Here is a 23,329-nt window from a genome sequence, read left to right as displayed (position 1 = left end):
TTGAACATATATCACAGACAACGTCAGCTAACTGGGCCACTGCACAGTAGAAATACTAGCTCCAGACTAATATGCCCAAGTCTGTCCCACAATCGCTGAACAGTCATGTCAGAAACACCCTGCTCCACCAATATTGTTACCAAGTAATAGCTGCTTTAACCATCACCGCCAAGGTACCAGGCACACTGGTGACTAGTGCGCCACGGCAGTGTTGTCTTGTGTGTTGTGTTTTGTGTTCACACTGCACAACGTGGATGCGTCTTCTTCTAGTGACCTGTACGGTGTTATCGCTGCATGTTTCCTCCTCCTCTCTTCTGGTTAGTATTCACACTTTTCTTTTCTATTGCATCAAACTATTCATTATTTAAATCAATCAAAATTTGTACCTTTGGCTTATACTGCACTGGAATAACTGTTTTGGTATTTTTCGAGTGAAAAAGTGCACACTACATGCCGCAAAATACGGTATATTTCACTCTGGGGACATCTGGGAACTCGTGTCAAATGGAGGTGTTTTGGGGGTTGGTTTCGTACCAGTAACAACAACCCGAAGGCCTACCAATACCTAACCATCAGTGTATAAGACGCAGGATGATTTTTCGAATCTTATTTTTTGAAAAAAAATTCTTATATGGCGGGAAATATGGTATATATATATATATATATATATATATATATATATATATATATATATATATATATATATATATATATATATATATATATATATATATATATATATACAGTAAAACCCGATTATCCGAAATGGAAGGGGGGAAGCCTCTTTCGGATAAGCTGATTTTTCGGATAATCCGGATTTATGGCCGCCATTTTGATTTTTGAAAGAAGTGAGGTCGAAGCACAGGTAGAATGCGATGCGACTGCCCAGTGTGAAGTGTGTGACGCGACTGCCGACTGACAATGTAAACAATGAAACCAAACAAACTCACACTACGCTAAAAAAAGTAGTACGCTTAAAACATGTGATGTAAATGTTTTATTGTATGTTTGTCTGTGTGTCTCCTTGTCTGGACCAGTGTATGTTGATACTTGTGAGCGTTGCAGATCTGAATTGTGAATGTTGCAGAGTGCGATTGTGAATGGTTGTGCAAGCTTGCAAGTGTGACCTTGATGCATCGTGCAGGTGGAGACACAGTATGATGACTCATATTATCGCGCAACTCATATGTTGGAAGTGGAATGTGTCATGGAGTGGAGAGGGGAGTCGTGGTTGTGTCGTTGTCTTGAGAGCAGTGTGAGAGTAGTCGTGCAGTAGTTTGTTCGTTCGCCGCACCTACGTCCTTGCTGGGGTGAAGGTGCGGACGTGGTGTTGTTGAGAGTTTGTTTAATGTTTTTTGTCTAATACATTGATCTATTCGTTACAAGCTATTTCGGCAATACGTATTAGAAAGCATATTCATTTTAACTGTTCTTATCAATTTTAAATGTGTTAATATAGTACATATGTAGTTACTTTTATTTATTTTTGATGTTTTATAACGTTTTAGTATAGAAAAAAAAAATTTAATTGCATTATCCAGATCAATTTCGGATAATCCGGTTTTTCGGATAATCCGCTTTCGGATAATCGGGGTTTTACTGTATATATATATATATATATATATATATATATATATATATATATATATATATATATATATATATATATATATATATATATATATATATATATATATACTAGTTTATGTAAGTATCATAATCAGGTGCATCCTCATAAAAGTCATCAGGTGACTGCCTGAGATTCTTGCCATCATCCTGACTCACAGCATTGCGTTACAGTGTGCGCTGTATGCAGTAGAATCGAATGGAATCCAATTTTGTCTAACGTGTATTTTTACTTGGGAAGGCCAAAGTCAACGAAAAAGTTACATTTTAATAGGTACCCTAAATGCGACTTTAGAAATGCAAATGATTTACTGCTCTAATCCTTTGTTTTCACCAAAGATTTGGCAACTATGACAAATTAATTGAAGCAAAATACTTCCCAATGAGTGAGAGAAATGGAAGAAATAATCTGCACAGATGTGCACGCATCGATGCGTCACCCCTCTCTGACAAAGAGAGTAACTTGAGATGCCAAATACCACTTATAAACTGCCTTGCCAGTGACAGGAGCACTCAGCAGAGCGTGACGATCCCGCAGCACCCGGAGATAAGTTGATCAGGTCTATGGTCTTGACATGCCATCCATTTACTTCAAACGTAACGAAATCGTTACCATCGTCGCTTTAGGTTTAAGGCAGAGAAGCCGCTGATAGGGTGAGCGTCGGCAATGACGTCATTGGACTCCCAGCGAATCACAATCGTGTTTTCAGAACTGTCAGCCAATCGTAAGGCTGCCACCTTCAACTACGGCTTCCAAACGACCCGTTCTCTCTCTCTCTCTCTCTCTCTCTCTCTCTCTCTCTCTCTCTCTCTCTCTCTCTCTCTCTCTCTCTCTCCATAGCCACAATGTTTAGAGGAAAACGTCCAGTGTGATACTACCTTTAAAGGTAGCGTGCATGACGCCGATGGTAAGTAGACGTGACCCGTATGTGTCAAAGCAGCGCGAAACTCGGGGTGATAATGCGTGAAAGTCGGGATGGTAAGAATTAAGGACTAACCACGAAACTCGTGGATCGCGAAACTCGGATAGCACGAAACTCTGAAGGGTACTGTATATCCCTGAATTATTCAGGCAGTTATGAAGTTTTATAGTTTTGTAGTAAGTAATACCTGTTATATTATAAATTAAAGTGCATAAAAATAATTCACACCCAGTATGCAAGAATAAGCACATAATAATTACCTGATGGAAATTGTAGGATGCCCTTCTAGTGTGACATAAATCAATATTGAATTTAGAAGACATATTCACAGCTCTTACCCACAACAAGTGGCAAAATGATGTACCAAAATAAATGACTGTATGTCAAGTAGGGAATTACTGGACATTCCAATCGACTTCAAACTTTCAACATCTTGAAACTAACAGGTCAACAAACCACATGAATGTATGGAAGTGACGAAGCCTAGATTACTCCACCTCAAGGGGAGGAGCCTATGAGACACTAATCTTTGAGGAGCTTATTTTAAGAACCCTCTTGAAAAATACTGATGACTTAGCTAAGGAGTGCTACTGCCCAGAAAATATTAAGGGGACACAGAACACACACACTCACCTCCTCAAAGAAGTACTGGGTGCAGGTGCCATCAGTGACCCTTAATACACACTTGGATGGGTACAGAGTCTTCTTCACCACCTGGAAAAGGAAGTAAAAATTCTCTCTCTCTCTCTCTCTCTCTCTCTCTCTCTCTCTCTCTCTCTCTCTCTCTCTCTGGCTAAAGAAAGAGCAAAACACGCCCAAAAATATTAGACTTTATCATGAAGCCAGGCAACAAGCGAAAAGATCAGTATGTCAGGTAAAGCGTAGATATGAAGAAAACATTGCAGCCAAATGTAAAAATAATCCAAAATCAATCTTCAGCTATATAAACAACATATAGACAATCATAAGTGGAATTGGACCTTTATCTGACAGTGGCAACAAATTAGTGACTGAAAGCCAATGCGTTGCAAACTTGTTAAACAATTATTTTTCCTCGGTGTTTAATACTAGCACTCCTACCGCCACTACCGTCAACTCCAGTGGTCATATGACAACAGTACTAACATAAATCTCATTCATGCATTGCCTAACTTTGTAATAACTACCGATGAAGTCCTAAATGCTCTCCAATCCCTTAAAACAAATAAAAGCCCAAGACCGTACATTTTTTTTTTTTTTTTTTACATGCCAGCATATAGTGCCGGTAGGCTTTCTTGAAGGGTCTGGATGGTAGTCGGCCCCAGCCCGTCATGGCGCAGGCAAGTGTTTTATAGTGGCACCATCTTTTCATGGCTCATGCTGCCCCCCCCAGAGCTCGTTCTTGATTCTGTTGGATGGTTTCCTCTAACAGTCCAGGTTTATGGGTGGTCTTCAGGACAGCATGTGGGTAGTCTTAAGCTACTCGGTGGTGACTGAAAAGTCCCAGGTGGTAGCAGTAGATTTGAACCCACATAGTCCATCACGCAGCGAATGCAGGGCCCGCACGCTAACCACTCAGCCACCTATACTACTTAAAGAAACAAAGCGAAATACCGTATTTGACAGCTTATATGAAACGATTCCCCCAAAAAAAAAAAAAAAAAAAAGGTCCCTGAAAATCACCCTGCGTCTTATAAGGTGGCTTAATGCTTGTACCTAAACAAACTCGTTGACGGTTGTACCTCCAAGGCCATCGCAGATGCTAGTTTGCCTCATGATACCATACAAATATTTTTTAGGCTATTTTCTATGCGGAAACATGACGATGTATGCACCTGTGTATGAATATAGCTTTTTATTTATTTATCTTTATTTTGTTTTTATTTTTTTGCTTTTTTATTTTATTTTTATATTATATTTCCTTTTTTGTCACTTGCCAGCCTATAGCACCAGTAGACTTTCTTGAGCAGCCTAAATGGTAGTCGTTCCCAGCCCGTCATGGCACAGGAAAGTGTTTTAGAGTGATGAGCGGAAGAGGGCGGGGGAGTGGGAATTAAGCCATAACTCTATCATTTTTGCTTATTTCTTCATAATGTTTTGCCACAAGGTAGCCTAGGGATATACAAAGACGCAATTTTTTTCATTTTTTTTTTTTTTTATTTATTTATTTTTTTTTTTTTTTATTAATGGCAGACACTCCCATTAATAAAGCCTAATACCCTGTTAGCCCTATTCCTTGCACTAATACATTGCTTCCTTAGTTTTAGGTCAGAGTTCTCTAACACTCCCAAATCCCTTTCATACTCTGATCTGCCTATTGCTGTGGAGTCTAAACTATACCCGTGTAATGGGTTGTGTGTTCCTACAACTACAACTAGGTAAACACACACACACACACACACACACACCACCACCGCCGCCACCACGGAAGCACCCACTACGGAGCAGAGGAACCAAATCTGTTTGATAGTCAAGGGGCCCGAGTTTACAGCTAAGTAATTTAAAGTCCCGTCTCCTAAGAGTCCAGAGAGAGAGAGAGAGGGGTGATTGGGACAAACGAAGACATGGAGAAGATGAAAGAAATGATAAAGAGAGAGGTAGCAGAGAAGATAGGAAATGACCAGCAAAACGTGGGTGCAAGGGTGGAGGAACAGATTAAGCATGTAGTCAGTGACGAGTTGAAGGAGTGGAGAAGTGAAACGGAAGAGGAAAAAACGAGCTCCAGGGAAATATTAGAGCAACAACAACAGGAACAGAGACAAGATATAGAAAAAGAAGTTGTAAATGTACTGAGAAATAAAGAAACAGTGGTGAGGGACATGGCAGATAAGAATAAATGTGTTATATTGTTTGGTGTAAAAGAAGAAAAAACTCAGAGAAGAACCAGAGGGAAAGTTATGAGAGGAATAAGGTGAAAAGTATACTGAGAAACATGAATACTGAAGCAGAGGAAAAGATAGAGGAAGAAGTAGATGAAATAACAAGATTGGGAAAGTATGAGGAAGGAAAGAACAGGCCATTAAAGATTAAGTTAAGATCCCAAATAACAACAGAAACCATCCTAAATAAGTCGTGGAGATTGAACAATTCTGAAGATTATAAACAAATATATGTGAGGAGAAATATGACAGAGGATGAAAGAATGAAGGTAAAATAACTGATAAATGAAGCAAAAAAAAGGAATGAGGAAAGATCAGAGGAAGATAAGAAGAAATTTTTTTGGAGAATGAAGAACGAAAAACTGATGAAGTGGTGGATAAGAGACGAGCGGGTGTAACGGTGTTGATAGGAGGCGAAAGAAAGGGAGAAGGGAGAAAAGGTTTAAAGATTGCGTACACTAACATAGATGGACTTGTATCAAAGAAAACTGAACTAATTGATTATCTAAGGGAAAGTGATCCAGACATTATATGTAAAGTTAAAACAAAACTTGGAAAGGAACTGGAACTCGTACTGGATGGAAAAAGCAAGTACAACATTTGGAGGAAAGATAGGAAAGAAGGAAAGGGAGGAGTGATGATAATGATGAAACAAAACCTGAAAGTGACGGAAGTGAGATATAGAAAGGACAGTGCAGAAGTGATGGCTGTGCAGATACAGACAAAGTGGAGAGAAGACTAACATAATAACAGCCTATGTCCCCCCTAAAACCAAAAGTTGGAATGAATTAAGATACAATGCTATGCTGGAAGAAACAGTACGGGCACTGACAGACGAAATAAAGAATAGTAGAAAGGTAATATTAACAGGAGATTTCAATTGCAAAGAGGTGAATTGGGAAGACTATGCAACGGAGAGTAGAGAAAATACCTTGGGAAGTAAACTACTGAAGCTGGTAATAGATAACCTGTTGACGCAGTGGGTCAAAGGAAAAACAAGGCTGAGAGGGGATGACCAACCATCGAGACTAAACCTAATTTTCACAAAAAAATGTTGAGCTACATGAAGAAGTCAGTCATGAGTGCCCCTTGGGAAAGAGCGACCATGAGCTATTAGAGATGAAAACTAAGGAAGGATACGAACATCGAGATGAGGCATATAAAGAAAAAAGGAAAAACTATGCAAAGGCAGATTATGTTGGACTCGAGACTTTCTTCGCTGTGGTAGACTGGAGTGATATGAAGAGGAGTACTAACATTCAAAAGAAATATGACCTTTTATGAATATTTACAACAGAGGAATAGAGATATATGTTCCATAAAATACAGTAAAAGATAAAGGAGAGAAAACATGGTTTGGATGGAGGTGTGAAACAGCAAAACAAAACAGAAATAAGGCATGGAGGAATTTAAAGAAAAGACCAAAGAAGAATAACAGAGACAAATATAAAAAATAAAGAAATGAATATGTGAAAATAAGGAGAGAAGAGGAAGCTAAATTTGAAAAAAGAATAGTTTCTAGTTGAAAGGAAGAACCAAAAATGTTTTATAAATTCATAAATGGAAAGCTAAAAAGAAATGAAGGAGTGGAAAGGCTAAAAGAAAAAAATGTATTCTACGAAAAGGACGAAGAAATTGCAGAAATATTAAATAAAAATTTTCATAAAGTATTTACAAAAGAGACCGACTTTGACAGGGGGCTCGAAAATTGTAATGAAGAGAAGCTAAATTATGTGAAGGTTGAGAAAGGGGAACTGTTGAAGCTGATGGAAACTTTAGATGGAAGGAAAGCTATGGGACCGGATGAAATCTCCGGTCAAGTGCTAAAAGTGTAGAAATGAATTACTGGAACCAATTTATGACATAATAACATGCTCTATAAATACAGGAAAAGTGCCTTTAGAGTGGAAGAGAGTGAACATTGTACCAATTTATGAGAGTGGAAATAAAACTGAACCAATAAATTATAGGCCAGTCTCTTTAACAAGTGAAATGTGCAAGATTTGTGAAAGTATAATAAATAAAACAATGGGTTGAACATTTAGAAAATGGAAACATGATAAATGAAGGACAGTTTGGATTTAGAAAAGGGAAATCGTGTGTCGCCAATTTACTGTGTTTCTACTCAAGAGCAATAGACGTGGTGCAAGAAAGAGAAGGATGGGCTGATTGTGTATATCTCGATCTGAAAAAAGCTTTAGACAAGGTTCCCCACAAGAGGTTAATCTGGAAACTACAGAAATGGGGAGGAATGGGCAGAAAGGTCATCGAGTGGATAAAGGATTACTTAACAGGAAGAGAAATGAGAATGGTGATTAGAGAAATCAAATTGGAGGAGAGTAGAGAGTGTAGTTCCTCAGGGCTCAGTTCTGGCACCAATAATGTTCATAATATATATATATATATATATATATATATATATATATATATATATATATATATATATATATATATATATATATATATACATACATATAAATGATATGCCGATACGTATAAAAAGTTATATGAGTCTTTTTGCAGACGATTCAAAGTTAATAAGAAAAGTGAAGACAGAGGGAGACTGGGAAGAACTGCAAAAAGACCTGGACAGAGTGTATAGATGGAGCCAGTTATGGGAGATGGAATTTAATGCAAACAAATGTCATGTTATGGAAATGGGGAAAAGTAAAAAAAGACCGAGAAAAACATATAGGATGGGAGAAGAAAACTTAAAGGTGGGATATGAAGAAAAAGATTTAGGAGTAACGATGCAAGACACACTATCAACAGAGAAACACATAAACAAGTTATTTGGAGAAAACTACAGGATGATGCAAAATATAAGGGTATCATTCCATTATATGGACAAGGAAATGATGAAGAAAATTATAACAACACTGATAAGACCAAAACTTGAATATGCTGCAGTTGTGTGGTCACCTCACAAAAAGAAGGATATCAGAAAGTTGGAAAGAATACAGAGAATTGCTACTTAAATAGTCCCAGAACTCTTGAATATGACGTATGAAGACGGATTGAAGGAGATGGACTTGACGACATTGGAACAAAGAAGGGAGAGAGGAGATCTGATCACACTGAATAAGTTGAAAAATAAGTCTGATGAGGTGGATAGAGATGATCTCTTCTCTACTGCAAGAATGCAGGGGCTGAGAGGACATGGAAGGAAACTTAATAAAGGAACCTGTTTGAGTGACTTGAGAAAGTATAGTTTTCCACATAGAAGTGTTGACACGTGGAACAGCTTGCAGGAAGAAGTGGTGGAGGCAAGCAGTGTCCATCAAATGAAGGAAAGGCTGGATGAATGTAGATATGGAGACGGGACTATTAGAGCTTTGCTCGGGCCCTGTAGACTACAAATATGTAAATACAAATATGTAAATACACACACACACACACACACACACACACACACACAGAAGGGATATGAAAAGATATTGTGGAAAAGTGTAAGGAACAACCTAAACTATTTTATAGATTCATAAATGGAAAGATTAAACCAAGAGAAACAATTGAAAGACTGAGTGACGGGAATCCGATAATCGATGATCCTAAAGGCATGGCGAAGTTACTAAACAAAGAGTTCCAGCAAGTTTTAACTAAAGAATCAATATTTAACAAGCCACAAGAAAACAAGATAAATGTTCATATGGAAGAAGTCTCAGTAAATAAAGAAGAGGTTTACAAATTGTTGGGGGAGCTGGAAGAGAGGAAAGCTGTAGGACCGGATGGAGTCTCAGGGGATATATTGAAACAATGTAGAAATGAGTTGGTTGACCGATATATGACATCATTAAATGCTCAATAACAACTGGTACAGGGCCGAAGTGGTCTCGATATACAAAAGTGGAAGGAAGGAAGAACCCCTAAACTACAGACCTGTGTCATTGACCAGTGTAGTATGTAAAATATGTGAGAAAGTGATAAAGAAACAATGGACGAGATTTTTAGAACATACAGTAAACCATCAGTTATCTGGGTGCACCGTATCCGACCTCACCCGTATCCGGGAGTTTTAAAAAATATTTGATTTTTTCCAAAAAGTAATAAAAAATTGTCCTAAAGTCGTTCAAATTGCCCGTGCAATGCCTCTACGCTCTGCCCGGGCGGCATACCGCACCCGTAAGGTGCACCCCAACTTGCACGAAGCAATGATGTTGATGCCCTGATGCAAAAGTTCGCAGGAAAGCTGTGTGCTTCGCAGTACAACTGGCACGTAAACGTCCTTGCTGAGCGCTGCAGACCATATCGAAGTGACGAGAGTCAAGGCATTGCAGGTTTAAATGGCGGGAGTGTCAAAGTACTGTTTAAATGAAGCACAGTTCGCACCCTAGCTTAAGCCTTGATGACTGCCTAAATCCAGACTGGACTAGGTGAGCTGGGCGCCGTCCCCGTGGAGAATGCGTGCGGGTCTGCTAGCACTCCTGCGGGAGTAAGGGCGGAATAAGAAATGCGGATAACTACCGCCCTCGGTCCGACACGTGAAAGAAGGATTTTACCATGCTTTCGGTAAGGCGAGTAAAGGGGCCCGCAGGGGTTCGGGAGTCCCGTGGGCCAGCTGATCTGGAGGTGCGGGCTGGCCGTTAATCATGGTTACTTCTTGTGGCTGGCCTCCCCGTGGTCCCGTTGGATGCACTGTGCAGGGGGTACCCGCCCCCTTGGCTCACAAGGGCAACACAGTGTAACTAAACAGCAACAGATCACCACACAAGTGGATGCACCAGGATGTCATTGACTCCTTAGTTATCCTACCCACTCACACTGAGTGGGGCAGCCTGGCGTACTTGCCCGGTGTCTGTGGGCCTTCGGGCTCATTGCCAGGCTTAAAAGAGTAGCGCCCTGGGGTGCCTGCCCGGGCGTCCATGTAGAAGCTTGCTTAGAGCACTTGATGCTCGTTGCCGGCCCGGACCACTTCGGGTATCGCTCTGGTATGCCTTCTGATTGACCCGGGTGGTAAAGCCCGCGGTGCTCGTAGCCACGAGGTTACTAACGCAGCTACACAGCGATAAAGCCGCGGGCGCGCACCTAAGAAGAGCACAGAGCGATTGGCCTTCCAGTTTTGTAAAACTGGACCCGTAAAATGTTTCTTGTGGCAGTGCTGGGTATGCTAGAAAGCCTACGTGGTTAATACGATGGTGCAGACTTGGACGGTTAAGCTGCAACAAATACCTGGGCTTTTCTGGGTTGGGATCAGGCCTCGCTGCTGTGATTGGCCAGGCAGGGGAACATTAGCCACTGCCTGTGAACACCCCAGCAATGGGTTAGCCGCTGAGGCTGTCGTGCCTAATTGCCGAATCCCAAGTAACAGATCCCCCCAAGGTGCAGCAGGACTGCGATAAGCCAGGGAGAGATTGCCACGAGTGATAACCGTGACGATGCTGTTCGAACCCTTTTCTCAGCGCACGGACCACGTCAATCACGCGCATTTCACTTCCTGGTGCAGACTGACTGCTACAAAGCCATGGGGCGTACCATATTATGAGTATGGACAGAAGCACCTATGCAGTACTCTGTCGTTGCCTTTATGGCAGGCCATGATCAAAAGTTGGGTTTTCAGGTCTATAGACTTAACCTACACTATATCCGGGTTTTTCCCACATCCAGGTGCCCCCATGGCTCTATTAACCCAGATACCAGAGGGTTTACTGTAATTTAATCACAAGTAAACAGTATGGATTCAGAAAAGGGCGATCATATGTGAAACTTACTGAGTTTTTACTCAAGAGTGACAGATATAATACAGGAAAGGGACAGATGGGTTGACTGCGTTTATCTGAACCTAAAGAAGGCATTCGACAAAGTTCCAAATACAAGACTGCTATGGAAAATAGAAAATAAAGGAGGATTGAAAGGGAAAATGAAGAACTGGATGGAAAGCTACCTAAGGGACCTAAGAAATGAGGACAGTGGTTGAGGACATAAAATCGGAATGGAGAACTGTAGAAAGTGGAGTGCCTCAGGGATCGGTATTGGCACCAATACTTTTCCTAGTATATATCAATGACATGACTGAGGGAGTATATAGCTATATGAGCCTGTTTGCAGATGATGCAGAACTGCTAAGACATATAAGAAACAGTAAAGACTGCGAAATTCTGCAAGAAGACCTAAACAAGATTTGGAAATGGAGTATGGAATGGGAGATGAAATTCAATGTGAAGAAATGTCATGTTATGGAAATGAGAAAAAGTGTAGCAAGACCAAAATGGACATATATAAAAAGGGAGATGGTGGAATATTAAAGAAAGTACATGAAGAGAGAGATTTGGGAGTAATAATACAAGATAATAAACAGCCAGAGTCATATAAATCGGATATTCGGTGATACATATAACATGGTGAGAAATATAGGATTAGCACTCCACTACATGGATAAGGATATAATGAAAAATTAATTACCACTATGATCAGACCAAAATTGAAATATGCGGAGGCAGTGTGGTCTCCCCATAAGAAGAAACACATAAAGAAGCAAGAAAGAATACAAAGGATAACAACAAAAATGGTTCCAGAGCTGGAGGGACTGACATATAAAAAAAGACTAAAGGAAAGGACTTACCAACACTAGAACAAAGAAGAGAAAGGGGAGACATAATACAAATCTATAAATTATTGAGCAAAATGGAAGAAGTAGACAATGAAGAGTTACTGCTAAAAGAAGGATTACCACCAGGAACACAAGAGGACATAGTAAAAAATTGAGGATGCTTGAGACATAAAGAAATATAGCTTCCCGCAAAGAAATATAGAGGTTTGGAACAGACTAAGTGAGGATGTAGTATCGGCGAGGAGTGTGCAAAACTTTAAAGAAAAGTTGGATACATGCAGATACGGAGACGGGACCACACGAGCGTAAAGCCCAGGCCCTGTAAAACTACAACTAGGTAAATACACACACACACACACACACACACACACACACACACACACACACACACACACACACACACACAAACAGAAGGGGAAATGGGAAGGGTGTGGGGAGGGAGGGGCAGAAGTGAGTCAGGTCATGTCCTGACTGAAGCCCTGACCTGACTCTCCCTCAGGACTTCACCTGACTCTCCCTCAGGACCTCACTTGACTCTTCCCACTGTCCCTCCCTCCCCACACCCTTCTCCTTTCTTGTTTTCATCCTCTCTATCTCTCCCTGTTTCCTTCACTCCTTTTCCTTGTTCTCCCTTCTTACATCCTCTATCTGTATTTTTTTATCACTGTCCCTCTCCTCCTCCCTTTCCCCTTCCCTGTATTTACCTAGTTGTAATATAAAGGAAGTGAGCTACGCTCATATTGTCCTTTCTGAGTATTCTTCCGCCCCGCTCAACAAACTAATTCCTCATAACTTCATTGTATCTGTGTATACACTGACCATATTATACCCCCCCCCCCCCCCACACACACACACACACACACACTCGCATCGTGTCCGGGACGCTAAAGCGCGCCACCTTCATTCATATAGGTATCTTTCAACCATTTTTTCCAGCGTTTTCGTGAGATTTCTCTAAAAAATATATGAGTTTCTCTACCTGTGGGTGGAGCTTAGCAGGCCACACTACAGCCGGGTACAGTTCTAGGGCAGAGTTCCTAATTACCCTCACGGGGTGGACAGAACAAGGCCTAAATCTCGCCGCAGTCACTTTTCTCTTTGTGTCTGTTGCACGCACAGGAAGGAGAGTAGAGAGCGAGCGGGTTAATCACTTATCGGCCTAGGGATTACCCAGGGCTTGGCTAATGAGATGCTCAGCTCTCAAGGGAGCTGTTTTCTCATGACACACACACACACACACACACACACATTGAGAGAGAGAGAGAGAGAGAGAGAGAGAGAGAGAGAGAGAGAGAGAGAGAGAGAGAGAGAGAGAGAGAGAGAGAGAGAGAGAGAGAGAGAGAGAGAGAGAGAGAGAGAGAGAGAGATAATAATAGTTATTAGTAAAAATTACAATAACAATACTGATATGTAATAATACAAATAAAAATTGATAATAATAATAGTAATAATAACAATAATAATAATAATAATAACAATAGTAATAATGATTACAATAATAATAATAATAATAATAATAATAATAATAATAATAATAGTAATAATAATAATAATAATAATGATAATAATACTAACACTTGTAATGATAACACAATTAATAATAATAATAATAATAATAATAATAATAATAATAATAATAATAATAATAATAATAATAATAATAATAATAATAATAATAATAATAATAATAATGTCAAATAATAATAATAATAATAATAATAATAATAATAATAATAATGTCAAATAATAATAATAATAATAATAATAATAATAATAATAATAATAATAATAATAATAATAATAATAATAATAATAATAATAATAATAATAATAATAATAATAATAATAATAATAATTTTATAATAATACATGTTAATATCAATATTATTATAAGTATCAATGACAATAAGGTATTAGAATATAATATTATGAAAATATTGATAATATGATTAAAAACAAGATGCTAAGATACAAAATTAAAAAGAAAATTCATGCTATTACCATTATTATTATTATTATTATTAATATTATTATTATTATTATCATTATTGTTTTTGTTGTTATTATTGTTATTAATATTATTAACAGTATTATTATGGGGCTACAGAAACGTTTTTGGTATCAATTGGCGGCAAAATGAGAGGGCTATCTTTCGTAATAAGCGACCGGGCTCAAAAACCAACTCAAAAGGGTAAAAAATTGAATAAATTTGCAAAAAACAACTGAAAAAAAACTATTTTTGAGTTCCCAACCTTGAAACCCACTCATTTTTTGAGAATTTTAAAAAACTTGTTTAACAAATAATTTAGCCCTATCAATGTGCTTTCCAGTATGATGCATAACATTTCCCTACTCCCAGTAGTTTCGTCGCTAGAGCTCAAAACGTAAACCCTTTTGAGAGCAATTTTGACGAACTCCAGATACTTTGCCGATTTTGTCTAGTGTGGCATTGCTATTGCCTCTAGAAGGCTGTAATTTGGCATGTAGCCCCTCTTGGCAATGTAGTTTAACCAGCTTGGAGGATTTTGTGATATCTCGATTCCAAGTTTGTCGTCGAGCCATTACAAAATTGCCTGTTTTTCGGCCCTTTTGCCGCTATTTGGACACGTCCTAGTTTTTTACTTATAACTTTTTTATTTATTTAGTGCTTTCCAATTTTCTTTTTCTGATTATTAATCTGTATTAATAGAGCTTTCATTTTCCACCAAGCACACCTTCCTAGCTTCAGTAGTTTTTGCCCGAGCTTGACCAGAAGTCGCGACGAAAATTCGCCAAATCTGAATCATTTCACGCACCACGACGAAAAACCTTCCTGGCGCCACAAAAGTTAATATATCTGCATAAAAAGTCATATATGAACACTTTGATATGTTGACAATCTTGTATTAAAAGTATTTTAAGATATCTATATAAAAAGTTACTATTTTTATAAAATCATTTCACTATATAAATCAGCCTATATTAAGTGCCTTATTATACATGTTATTTCTTATTTTATTTAGTATTCTGGAAGACACTGATTGTAACCGTAATACGTCCAAAACTGAAATACGCAGCAATAGTATGGCTGCTGAGTACAAAGTTTAGTATAAGGAAAGTAGAAAGGATTCAGAGGGCAGCAACAAAGCTGGTTCCAGGACTAAGAGATTTAACATATGAAGAGATTGAAGCACTTGAACCTACCGACACTGAAAAAAAGGAGGGAGAGAGGAGATCTGATTGTGGTAAATAGGGTGCTGAATGGGATGGAAAATGTGGACAAAGAGGATCTAATAATGTAGGATACAAGAGAATTAAGAGGTCGTGGGGATGATGAAAAAGGAAACCTGTAGAAGAGACAAAGAAGAACAGCTTTCCACAAAGCATGGTGGAGGCCTGGAACGGCCTGGAAAGAGATGTCGTCCATGCAAAGACGATTAATGATTTTAAGGCTAAGTTGGATTAAAGTAAATAGAGATAGAACAGTACAAGCATAGCTCCTTTCCAGAATACCACCACGAGGTAAGCACACACACACACACACACTTATGGAGACGGGACAGCATGAGCCTAGTACGGCTCTTTTCCTGTATTTCACAACTAGGTAAATACACACACACACACACACACAAAAACACACCTGGCAGAATAAGTTGAAATATCCCTTGCCACCAGTCTGAGCAAGAGTACAGGTAGGGTGTGGGGCAGCTTGCTTAGAAGGACTGCCAAAACTCATGTTCACGTAGTTGAAGTTTTCCCCCACTGCCTTCCACCAGTGAAACAACCTTAATGCCTTTCTCTCTGCATCCACTGATGAAGAGAAGTAGTTGGGAATATTTAGGATGAATAGTCTTGGAGAACATACATTGTTATAATGAAACAAAGGTTGGGAGGGAGCAAGTACAAGTCTTGACTATTAGAAACTTTTTAGGGCATAGAGTTTGATTAACATTTCATGTACTTTTGAGGCACAGGAATTAATGATGTTATAGTCTGTTTCATTTCATCTGTTCCATCAACAAAGCGGGAATTTTGATAGATGTGGCACCTGCGCATTTCTAGTTCGTGAATACGTGAAAATAAACTTGTGATAGACATTCAAGTCTATTTTTCAATAATATATTTGAATGTTTATGTATACAAAAAACAACTCAGTCATTTGCATCGGTAATCTAACATACAAACACACGAAAAGACAAGCTTGTATCAAACAACATGGTCACATCATGCTCCAACGATCTATGGTTTCCAAATTCATTAATTGATAGCTCCTTTCAGATGTAGGTGAGGACATGTATACTGCATCCTTGCCACCCTCATATGATATCTGAGGATGCATATGCTGCGTCCTGGATGAGTTCTGCTGGAATCACGTAATTTTTTTCCCAGATATTGTACGAGAGCTTTCAGAATATGGGTCATGTACGATACGATAGCTTACTTAGCTTTCATTATTATTACATTGGAATGTGAGCTGCCTATATCAGGGGAGGTAGCTTACTGATGTACCCTGCTGGTTCATGTTTGTGTGAAGTGGTATTTTCCACACTGCAATTTCTTCCCTTTTCTGCACTTCTCCCCACAAGCCTATCTACCCATCAGTACTAAAATAAGGGAGTAAAATTCAGTGAATAAATGATCATCACAGTATCGCATATTTCTTGTAAGTTTATGTATCAGTGAATTTATGTTTGTCTTTATGCACCATTTGATTCCCCTTACGCTGATATATAATACATGATGATTATGTTTAGTTTTATGGCTTTAATATACCGTATTTGACTACATATAAGATGCACCCCCCAATTTGGGCAAGCATTTAAAAAAATGCATAATAAACAGGTTTAAACTACGAGTGCCAGTTGAAGATTTATCGCCTGACATTCATAGCCCTCCCCACTATCAGGTCATTTATAAAGTTTCATATGTATTCAGATCCTTATCAAATCCCAATATTTTACATTTGAAACCCTAAATAATTGCTGGGACTTCCCAGAACTGGTCCTTCTTAGAGACTCAAAAGTACTGCTTTAAGACGTAAACAAACATGGCGAAGACAGCGTCGGAGTGGTAATGGGTATAAAGTTTGTACATCATATTTTTCTAATATTATGTATTCTACATTGTAATTCTATTTGTTGTAATATTTTAGTACATTTTTCATATATAAGGAAGTGTGAAAATAAAATTGATTTGTGTTCTATATTGCATTTTTAGTTGCAATATTTTGTACACTTTTAAAACACGTGTGGTCAGGTTTGGTGTAAAACCGTCCACTGGGTTTGTTTAGGTACAAGCATGCTTAACCCGTACAGTGTTTCATTATTTTACATAATATGTACCCCCACAGGTTACAAAAATTTTTTTTTTTGTTTCCTACCTCAAACAATCCAAAACCATCTCCGTAAAACAATGAAAACATTTGAAAGGTGCAATTCACCATATTTAAATCCCTGCACCGGTGAGTCATGTGGGGGATTCCCCCGCTGCTGCCAGATGTACTCCCCACCCTACTGATGCACTTTCTACCCTTATTCTTCCAGCAACATTTTTAGCACATAATGATTATTTCCTTACATAATAAAGTATAAATTAATTAAATAAACTAATTCTTCACATAATATGAAATGTTTGAACTAAGAAAATCCTTTTTCTACCTTTTGGCAAAGCATCAGCCACCCAGAACATGACGTGTTTATATTTAGGGTACTTCTTACACATCTCTTTCTTTACACTAATGCTATTTACATTTTCCAAGCCATGACACTTCAAAAGTTTGCTGGAGTGTGATACTCTTCAAAACATGGTTCCACGCAGAGTGGAACACCACATTCTTGGCAGTGGTATCGAGTGTCTCGGTGCTGCTACTGACGGCGCGTATCTGTCCTTCTCCTCTTTGAGCGATTCCTGGGAGCATGTAACCGGCAGTGGGCGATGGAACAAATGAGGCAGCACCAGCTGAGGTGCATGGTGTCGGCAGTAGGCTAGTCCCAGCAACCACTAACTCTTCATCACTTCCTTGCTTTCAGCATCACCCACTCCACTATACACATAATCTTTATCTTTATTACTATCATCTAGAGGATCATCACTATCATAGCTACCAGAATAATCAACAATGTTCCATCATCCTCACTGAAAAGTAAAGCTCACATCTGCTCTACATTCATGGAGGTGTGACGTCTACTCGCCACGATTACTCATTACGTGCTGACTCTGAGAGCATAACCAGGACCCGCATCTTCAAGAGTGATATGCCAGACACTCCCAGAGGAATAGTTAATGCCTATACAAAGCAAGAATGTGGAGCAAAAACAAGATACAGTAGAGCCCCACTTAGCGTGAGATCAATTAGCGCGAACCGCAATTAGCGCGAGCCACCATCTACCAAGAAAAAAATTAATTAGCGCGAAAGCCTCAGTTAGCACGAGCAGCCACCACGACTGAATTTTGAAAATTGCGCCAAGCCGCCATGATGTGTGGCACAAGCCGCCATGATGCGCGGCACAAGCCGCCATGATGCGCGGCACAAGTCACCATGATGCGCAGCACAAGCCGCCATGATGCACAGCACAAGCCGCCATGGTGCGCGGCACAAGCCGCCGTGATGCGCAGCACAAGCCGCCATGTGCGCGGCACAAGCCGCCATGATGCACAGCACAAGCCGCCGTGATGCGCAGCACAAGCCGCCATGTGCGCGGCACAAGCCGCCATGATGCACGGCACAAGCCGCCATGATGCACGGCACAAGCCGCCATGATGCACGGCACAAGCTGCCATGATGCACAGCACAAGCCGCCATGATTCGCAGCACAAGCCGCCATGATGAGCGGCACAAGCTGCGAGAGCCCTTACTTTAGCAGACGACGCCATGTTGGTACAGGGCAAGTGCTTTGTTTACGTTGTGGATGTGGATACAGGCAACTGACCTCGGCCGTGTGTGACGCACACCCGGAAGATTTGGATTTGTCAGTTGTCCAAGTGTGATACTGCCTTAAGGCAGCGAGGCCGCTGACCGGGTGAGCGCCGGCGATGACGTCATCGGACTCCCAGTGAATCACAAGCGTGTTTTCAGAGCTCAGCCAATCGTATGGTTGTTTTTTTTAATGTGAGTGATTATTTTGAGTAATTATCAAACCCAAAAGTCAGACCCACGTGTGCACCAAATAATTTTTTTCATATTGGTTACTTTATTCAATTAGCGCGAATTCAGTTAGCACGACCACGTTCATCCACTTAATTCTCGCGCTAAATGGGGCTCTACTGTATTTGAAAAACATCATGTGATGTGAGAAACCTGTCGGGGTACCCAACAGGAGCACATCATGTGACGTGACTAACACCTTACGGGTTAAGCTCTTCGCTTGATTTTTTTCTTGACTGATGTTATGTTATATGAAGTAGCAGTAAGTACAACTGTTACACATTGTTACTTTAAAAAAGGTTGCCGTTGTTGGTTTAGAAGCGATTGCCACCTTGTTTATGTCTGTTGTTTAATTTAAGTGCCACTGCAGCACTAAAACTTCACTAGCCAGTGACCCAAAGCTGAACCTTGACCTTATAAGATGCAGGGTGATTTTCTGGGACATTTTTGGGGAAAAAAGTGTGTCTTCTAAACCGTCAAATACAGTAGGTATATTCAGTGATGACATTTCAAAACTGGTGCTCACGGCACTCCCAGATATGCCTCAAGACATGCTCTCAGCCCGGCCGTAGCAAAGGGGTTAAAATACATCTGGCTCTGCAAGTGCAAATAAAGGGTTTCTTAATAATTTACTGCATGTAAATAGCAATTAATAATCAAAATAACATGAAATAGTATATAATAACTGTTGAATGCGATGGTAGGCTGTATGGCATATTCGGCTACCCATGTTATTTACATGCAACACATCAAAATTTCTTATGTATAAACATTTGCAGAGTCAGATGTCACTTTATGTACCTGAATGAGATGAAATGTGGGTATTTGAAAGGCTATAAATCATTCAAGTATTATCAGACTATACTGTTTGATATACAATATGTTCTTTCGTGTGCTTGTAGGGTAGAGTATCGGTGCAAATTGTTAATTTGCAGTTCATTTAAGAGTGTTGAGTTTTTTTTTGTATACACAAACATTCAAATAAATCACTGAAAATATAAAGTTGATCTTCACGCAATCACAAACTAACAATGCGCAGGTACCACGTCTACATTCATGAGTGGACAGACGGAATTAAATGGACTTTAATACCCAGCAACAAAATCTTACCACTTTTCAGGAGTAACAAAGTGGTCAACACAACCCACCCCTTTCTTGAAGATACAATAATTATTCCTATTTTGCTTATTGGTGTCTATGATTCAACTGAGATGTAACTATGTGTTCTCTGAACATTTAAAAAAAGCTCTTAGAGTGCAGTAATATGAGAGAAGAGGTAAACAGGTAAGAAGGTTTTACCTATGTTCTCATGTGTCCATCTGGAGTTGGAGTTTTCATACCAAGTGAGTTCTTCCTCATCATTGCTCACCACACAGCACATCTTGGTGTTGTAAACGATGCCTTCCATGGTATCCATATGCTTCTTACACTGCAGGGAGGAGTACAGAGCAATAAGCTGTGTAGTATATGATCAGTTCATCTCTGTTATTACTGCTAAAGAGCAGTGAAATGTAGGGGAGGAAACTTCATTAAACTTACCTTACACAAACCTGGGCATTGTTGTTCTTAAATAGATAAGGAAGGAAAATGTACAAAGTGCTGACCATTAGCATGATGTAATGGACCGCACTGGCTATACATGCAGTGCCACACTCGACCAACTGTCCAGGAGGTACTAGCCCTGGTGCACAAGGTTCTTTTTCTATTTTGGGATTCAGGAATATAGGTTATCATTCAATCAAATGTCCAGACATGGCACTACCTGCTGGTCAGGAAAAATATGCAGTACCCTCCCGAGTTTCGCGCTCGCTTCGTTCCGCAGGTATAGCGCTAAACTCGCTGATTGCGAAACTCAGGATACTGAAAACACTGGAAATGCGCTTACTGGTTCTGGCCTGTGGAGAAGTTTATACTTTTACTCTCACTTTGCTTCCTTGTTATCTCAAAATACATACTGTGTAAAAAGAAAGAAAATGTGATGAGAGAACGGGTCATTTTGAACCTGCTGAAGGCGGCTGGCTGCCTTACGATTGGCTGACAGTTCTGAAAACATGCTTGTAATTGGCCAAGTCCGATGACGTCATCGAAAGCGCTCATCCAATAAGCGGCCTCTAACTATGACGAAACGAAAGCTTTGTGAATCTGAAGTCAACGTTGATAGTTAAATCATTAGTTCGTAGCTTTTACCATGGGCCATTAGCATGCATCTCTGTGAATCTTGCCCCAGCACGTGTGAACACGGTTATCCAACCGCTAGTTTCTCGAGAAATTTGTACAGAGATTAAAAGTCGGCTGCATTTCGTGGGAAACTCATCGAAATTCTAGTCAGAAACTCAGTCACCAGCATGTTGATTATATTTTCGTGAGGTAGGTAAGTTGTGGTCACAAGAAGAAGAAGAGCGTATCAGCTGATCAGTTCAGGACCACAATGAGTTCCACGAAGCTAGATAAGCTTATAGTAACCAGGTCGAGCAGGTCTTGGACTTGAGTCTTGTCCAAGAGTAGCCTCATCACATCTGGGTCCTCACTGCGAAGTTCTCATGGCACTTAACAGTAGCAAGCTGTAACACACTCTCCCTTTGTCTCCGAGCTAACCACACACGAGCCAACATATCCTTTCTTTTAATTTTTTTTCTTCAGCAAACACCACAAAGCAAACTCTGCAATGTCTGGATCCATTGTCTGTTTTGCTTTTCAGCTGATATATCCCAGAATGCAACAGTCCTCTGTGTGACCAAACTTAAGGATAAATTCGAGGCAGAAAATTGTTGGGAGATAATTTCGGTGGGAAATTCCCGAGAAACTAGCTTGTGTGACAACGCCTTTAAGCTGCTGGTGTCACACTGGGCCTTTTTCCTCAAACCGCGCTGACGATAGGGGTGGGCAACTACAACTTTTCCGGGTGTGCATCACTCATGGCCGAGGTCAGTTGTCCGTATTCACAACGCAAACAAAGCAGTCACCCTGTATCGATTAAATAGTAAACAAAGCAGCTCTGCCAGTCTACTTTACTAGTTTCTTGGTTGGCCATTTTCCACTGCTCCTCACTCCTCAGCCACTATCATCATCTGTTTGTTTACATACAGCCGTGCAGTTGCTTGTACCCCCAACTGTTTTCCATCCATACGGACAACCGACATCTCACTCCCGGTTGGGCGCATGGGCAACTGCAGTTGCCAGGTTGGAGGAAAACGGCCAGTGTGACACCACCTTTTGGAATCGTGCGTGATGCCGACAGTAAGTAGACGTGACCCGTAAATGTCAAAGCAGCGCTAAACTCGGGGCGATAATGCACGAAAGTCAGGATAGTAAGAATTTAAGATTGAGCGCAAAACTCGAGGATCACGAAACTCGGGTGGCACGAAACTCAGGAGGGTACATTACATTACCCATTACTCGGAAAAAGTTGGAAAGTTTCATTTAGTCGGTGCAACATCTGTGGTCACATGCCAGAGAGAGACAGAAGGGGAAGGAATTAAAGGAGAAGGAAACAGATCCCAGGAGATGGGACACAACCCCCGATTAATACCTGGTGCCCATTCACTTTTGGGTGGACAGGGGCGTAGGGTATCGGAAAAGTCACCCAAATTTTTCCACTCCGCCCGGGACCCATTACTCGGAGATTTTGAAGACTGTGTCAATTTATGGTATATATGACCACGAGTGGCAGGTGTACGTGGGCCTTTATCTACCTCATGAATGGCATAAAGCAACATGAGATGTTTAGTCTCCCAGATATTTGGGTTTAGGGCTGCATTTTGCTTTCTATCATCTCTAGTGTAATCTAATTTGATGTAATCAATCAATCAGTCAATGGAGTATATGCTGAGGAGTGTGTCGTCTAACCCGCCCCACAACACCAAACCCAGGGGTTCCTCAAGGCAATTCTCCATGCATCCCACCTTCTCATCCTAATTACCTCTTGGCAAAATCAGTCGATTTGCTCAAGCCACAAACTCTGTGAGGAACCCCTTGGCCTCCTCCACTCAAGATTATCTCATAAAGAAACAACCTTATGAGCAGCGTTGAGTTCTTGATAGCGTGCCACACGCCTATACTGCCGGAGTTGGTGTTGACGTACTATGCAGGTAATATACATCAAATAAATCCAGAGCCCCCACATGGGGGGGAAAAAGGTACTACAGTCCCAGGGCCCGGCAGTCCGGGGGGCCTGTGATAGCAACCTGAATTTGATAGTTTAAAAAAGAAAAAGTCAAAATACTGAAGGGACAGAAAAAAAAAGTAGCACTAG

General features: G+C 40.2%; 1 protein-coding gene across 5 annotated transcripts in view; it reads right to left on the bottom strand.

Moving 5' to 3' along the window:
• The window catches only part of LOC127008051 (uncharacterized), a 112,978-nt gene that overhangs the window by 57,157 nt on the left and 32,492 nt on the right, over positions 1-23,329 (bottom strand). For all 5 annotated transcript variants that reach the window (XM_050879573.1, XM_050879576.1, XM_050879577.1 and 2 more), the window contains exons 4-6: positions 20,377-20,506; positions 15,574-15,743; positions 3,183-3,263 (exon numbers count right to left, since the gene is read on the bottom strand). In XM_050879573.1, coding sequence (XP_050735530.1) covers positions 3,183-3,263; positions 15,574-15,743; positions 20,377-20,506 — 381 coding nt within the window. The remainder of the gene's footprint in view (positions 1-3,182; positions 3,264-15,573; positions 15,744-20,376; positions 20,507-23,329) is intronic.

The sequence above is a fragment of the Eriocheir sinensis genome, chromosome 37 (assembly GCF_024679095.1).
Source record: "Eriocheir sinensis breed Jianghai 21 chromosome 37, ASM2467909v1, whole genome shotgun sequence".
Lineage (NCBI taxonomy): Eukaryota > Metazoa > Arthropoda > Malacostraca > Decapoda > Varunidae > Eriocheir > Eriocheir sinensis.
The sequence above is the reverse complement of the archived record's forward strand: the minus strand, read 5'-3'. Positions and strand labels throughout refer to the sequence as shown.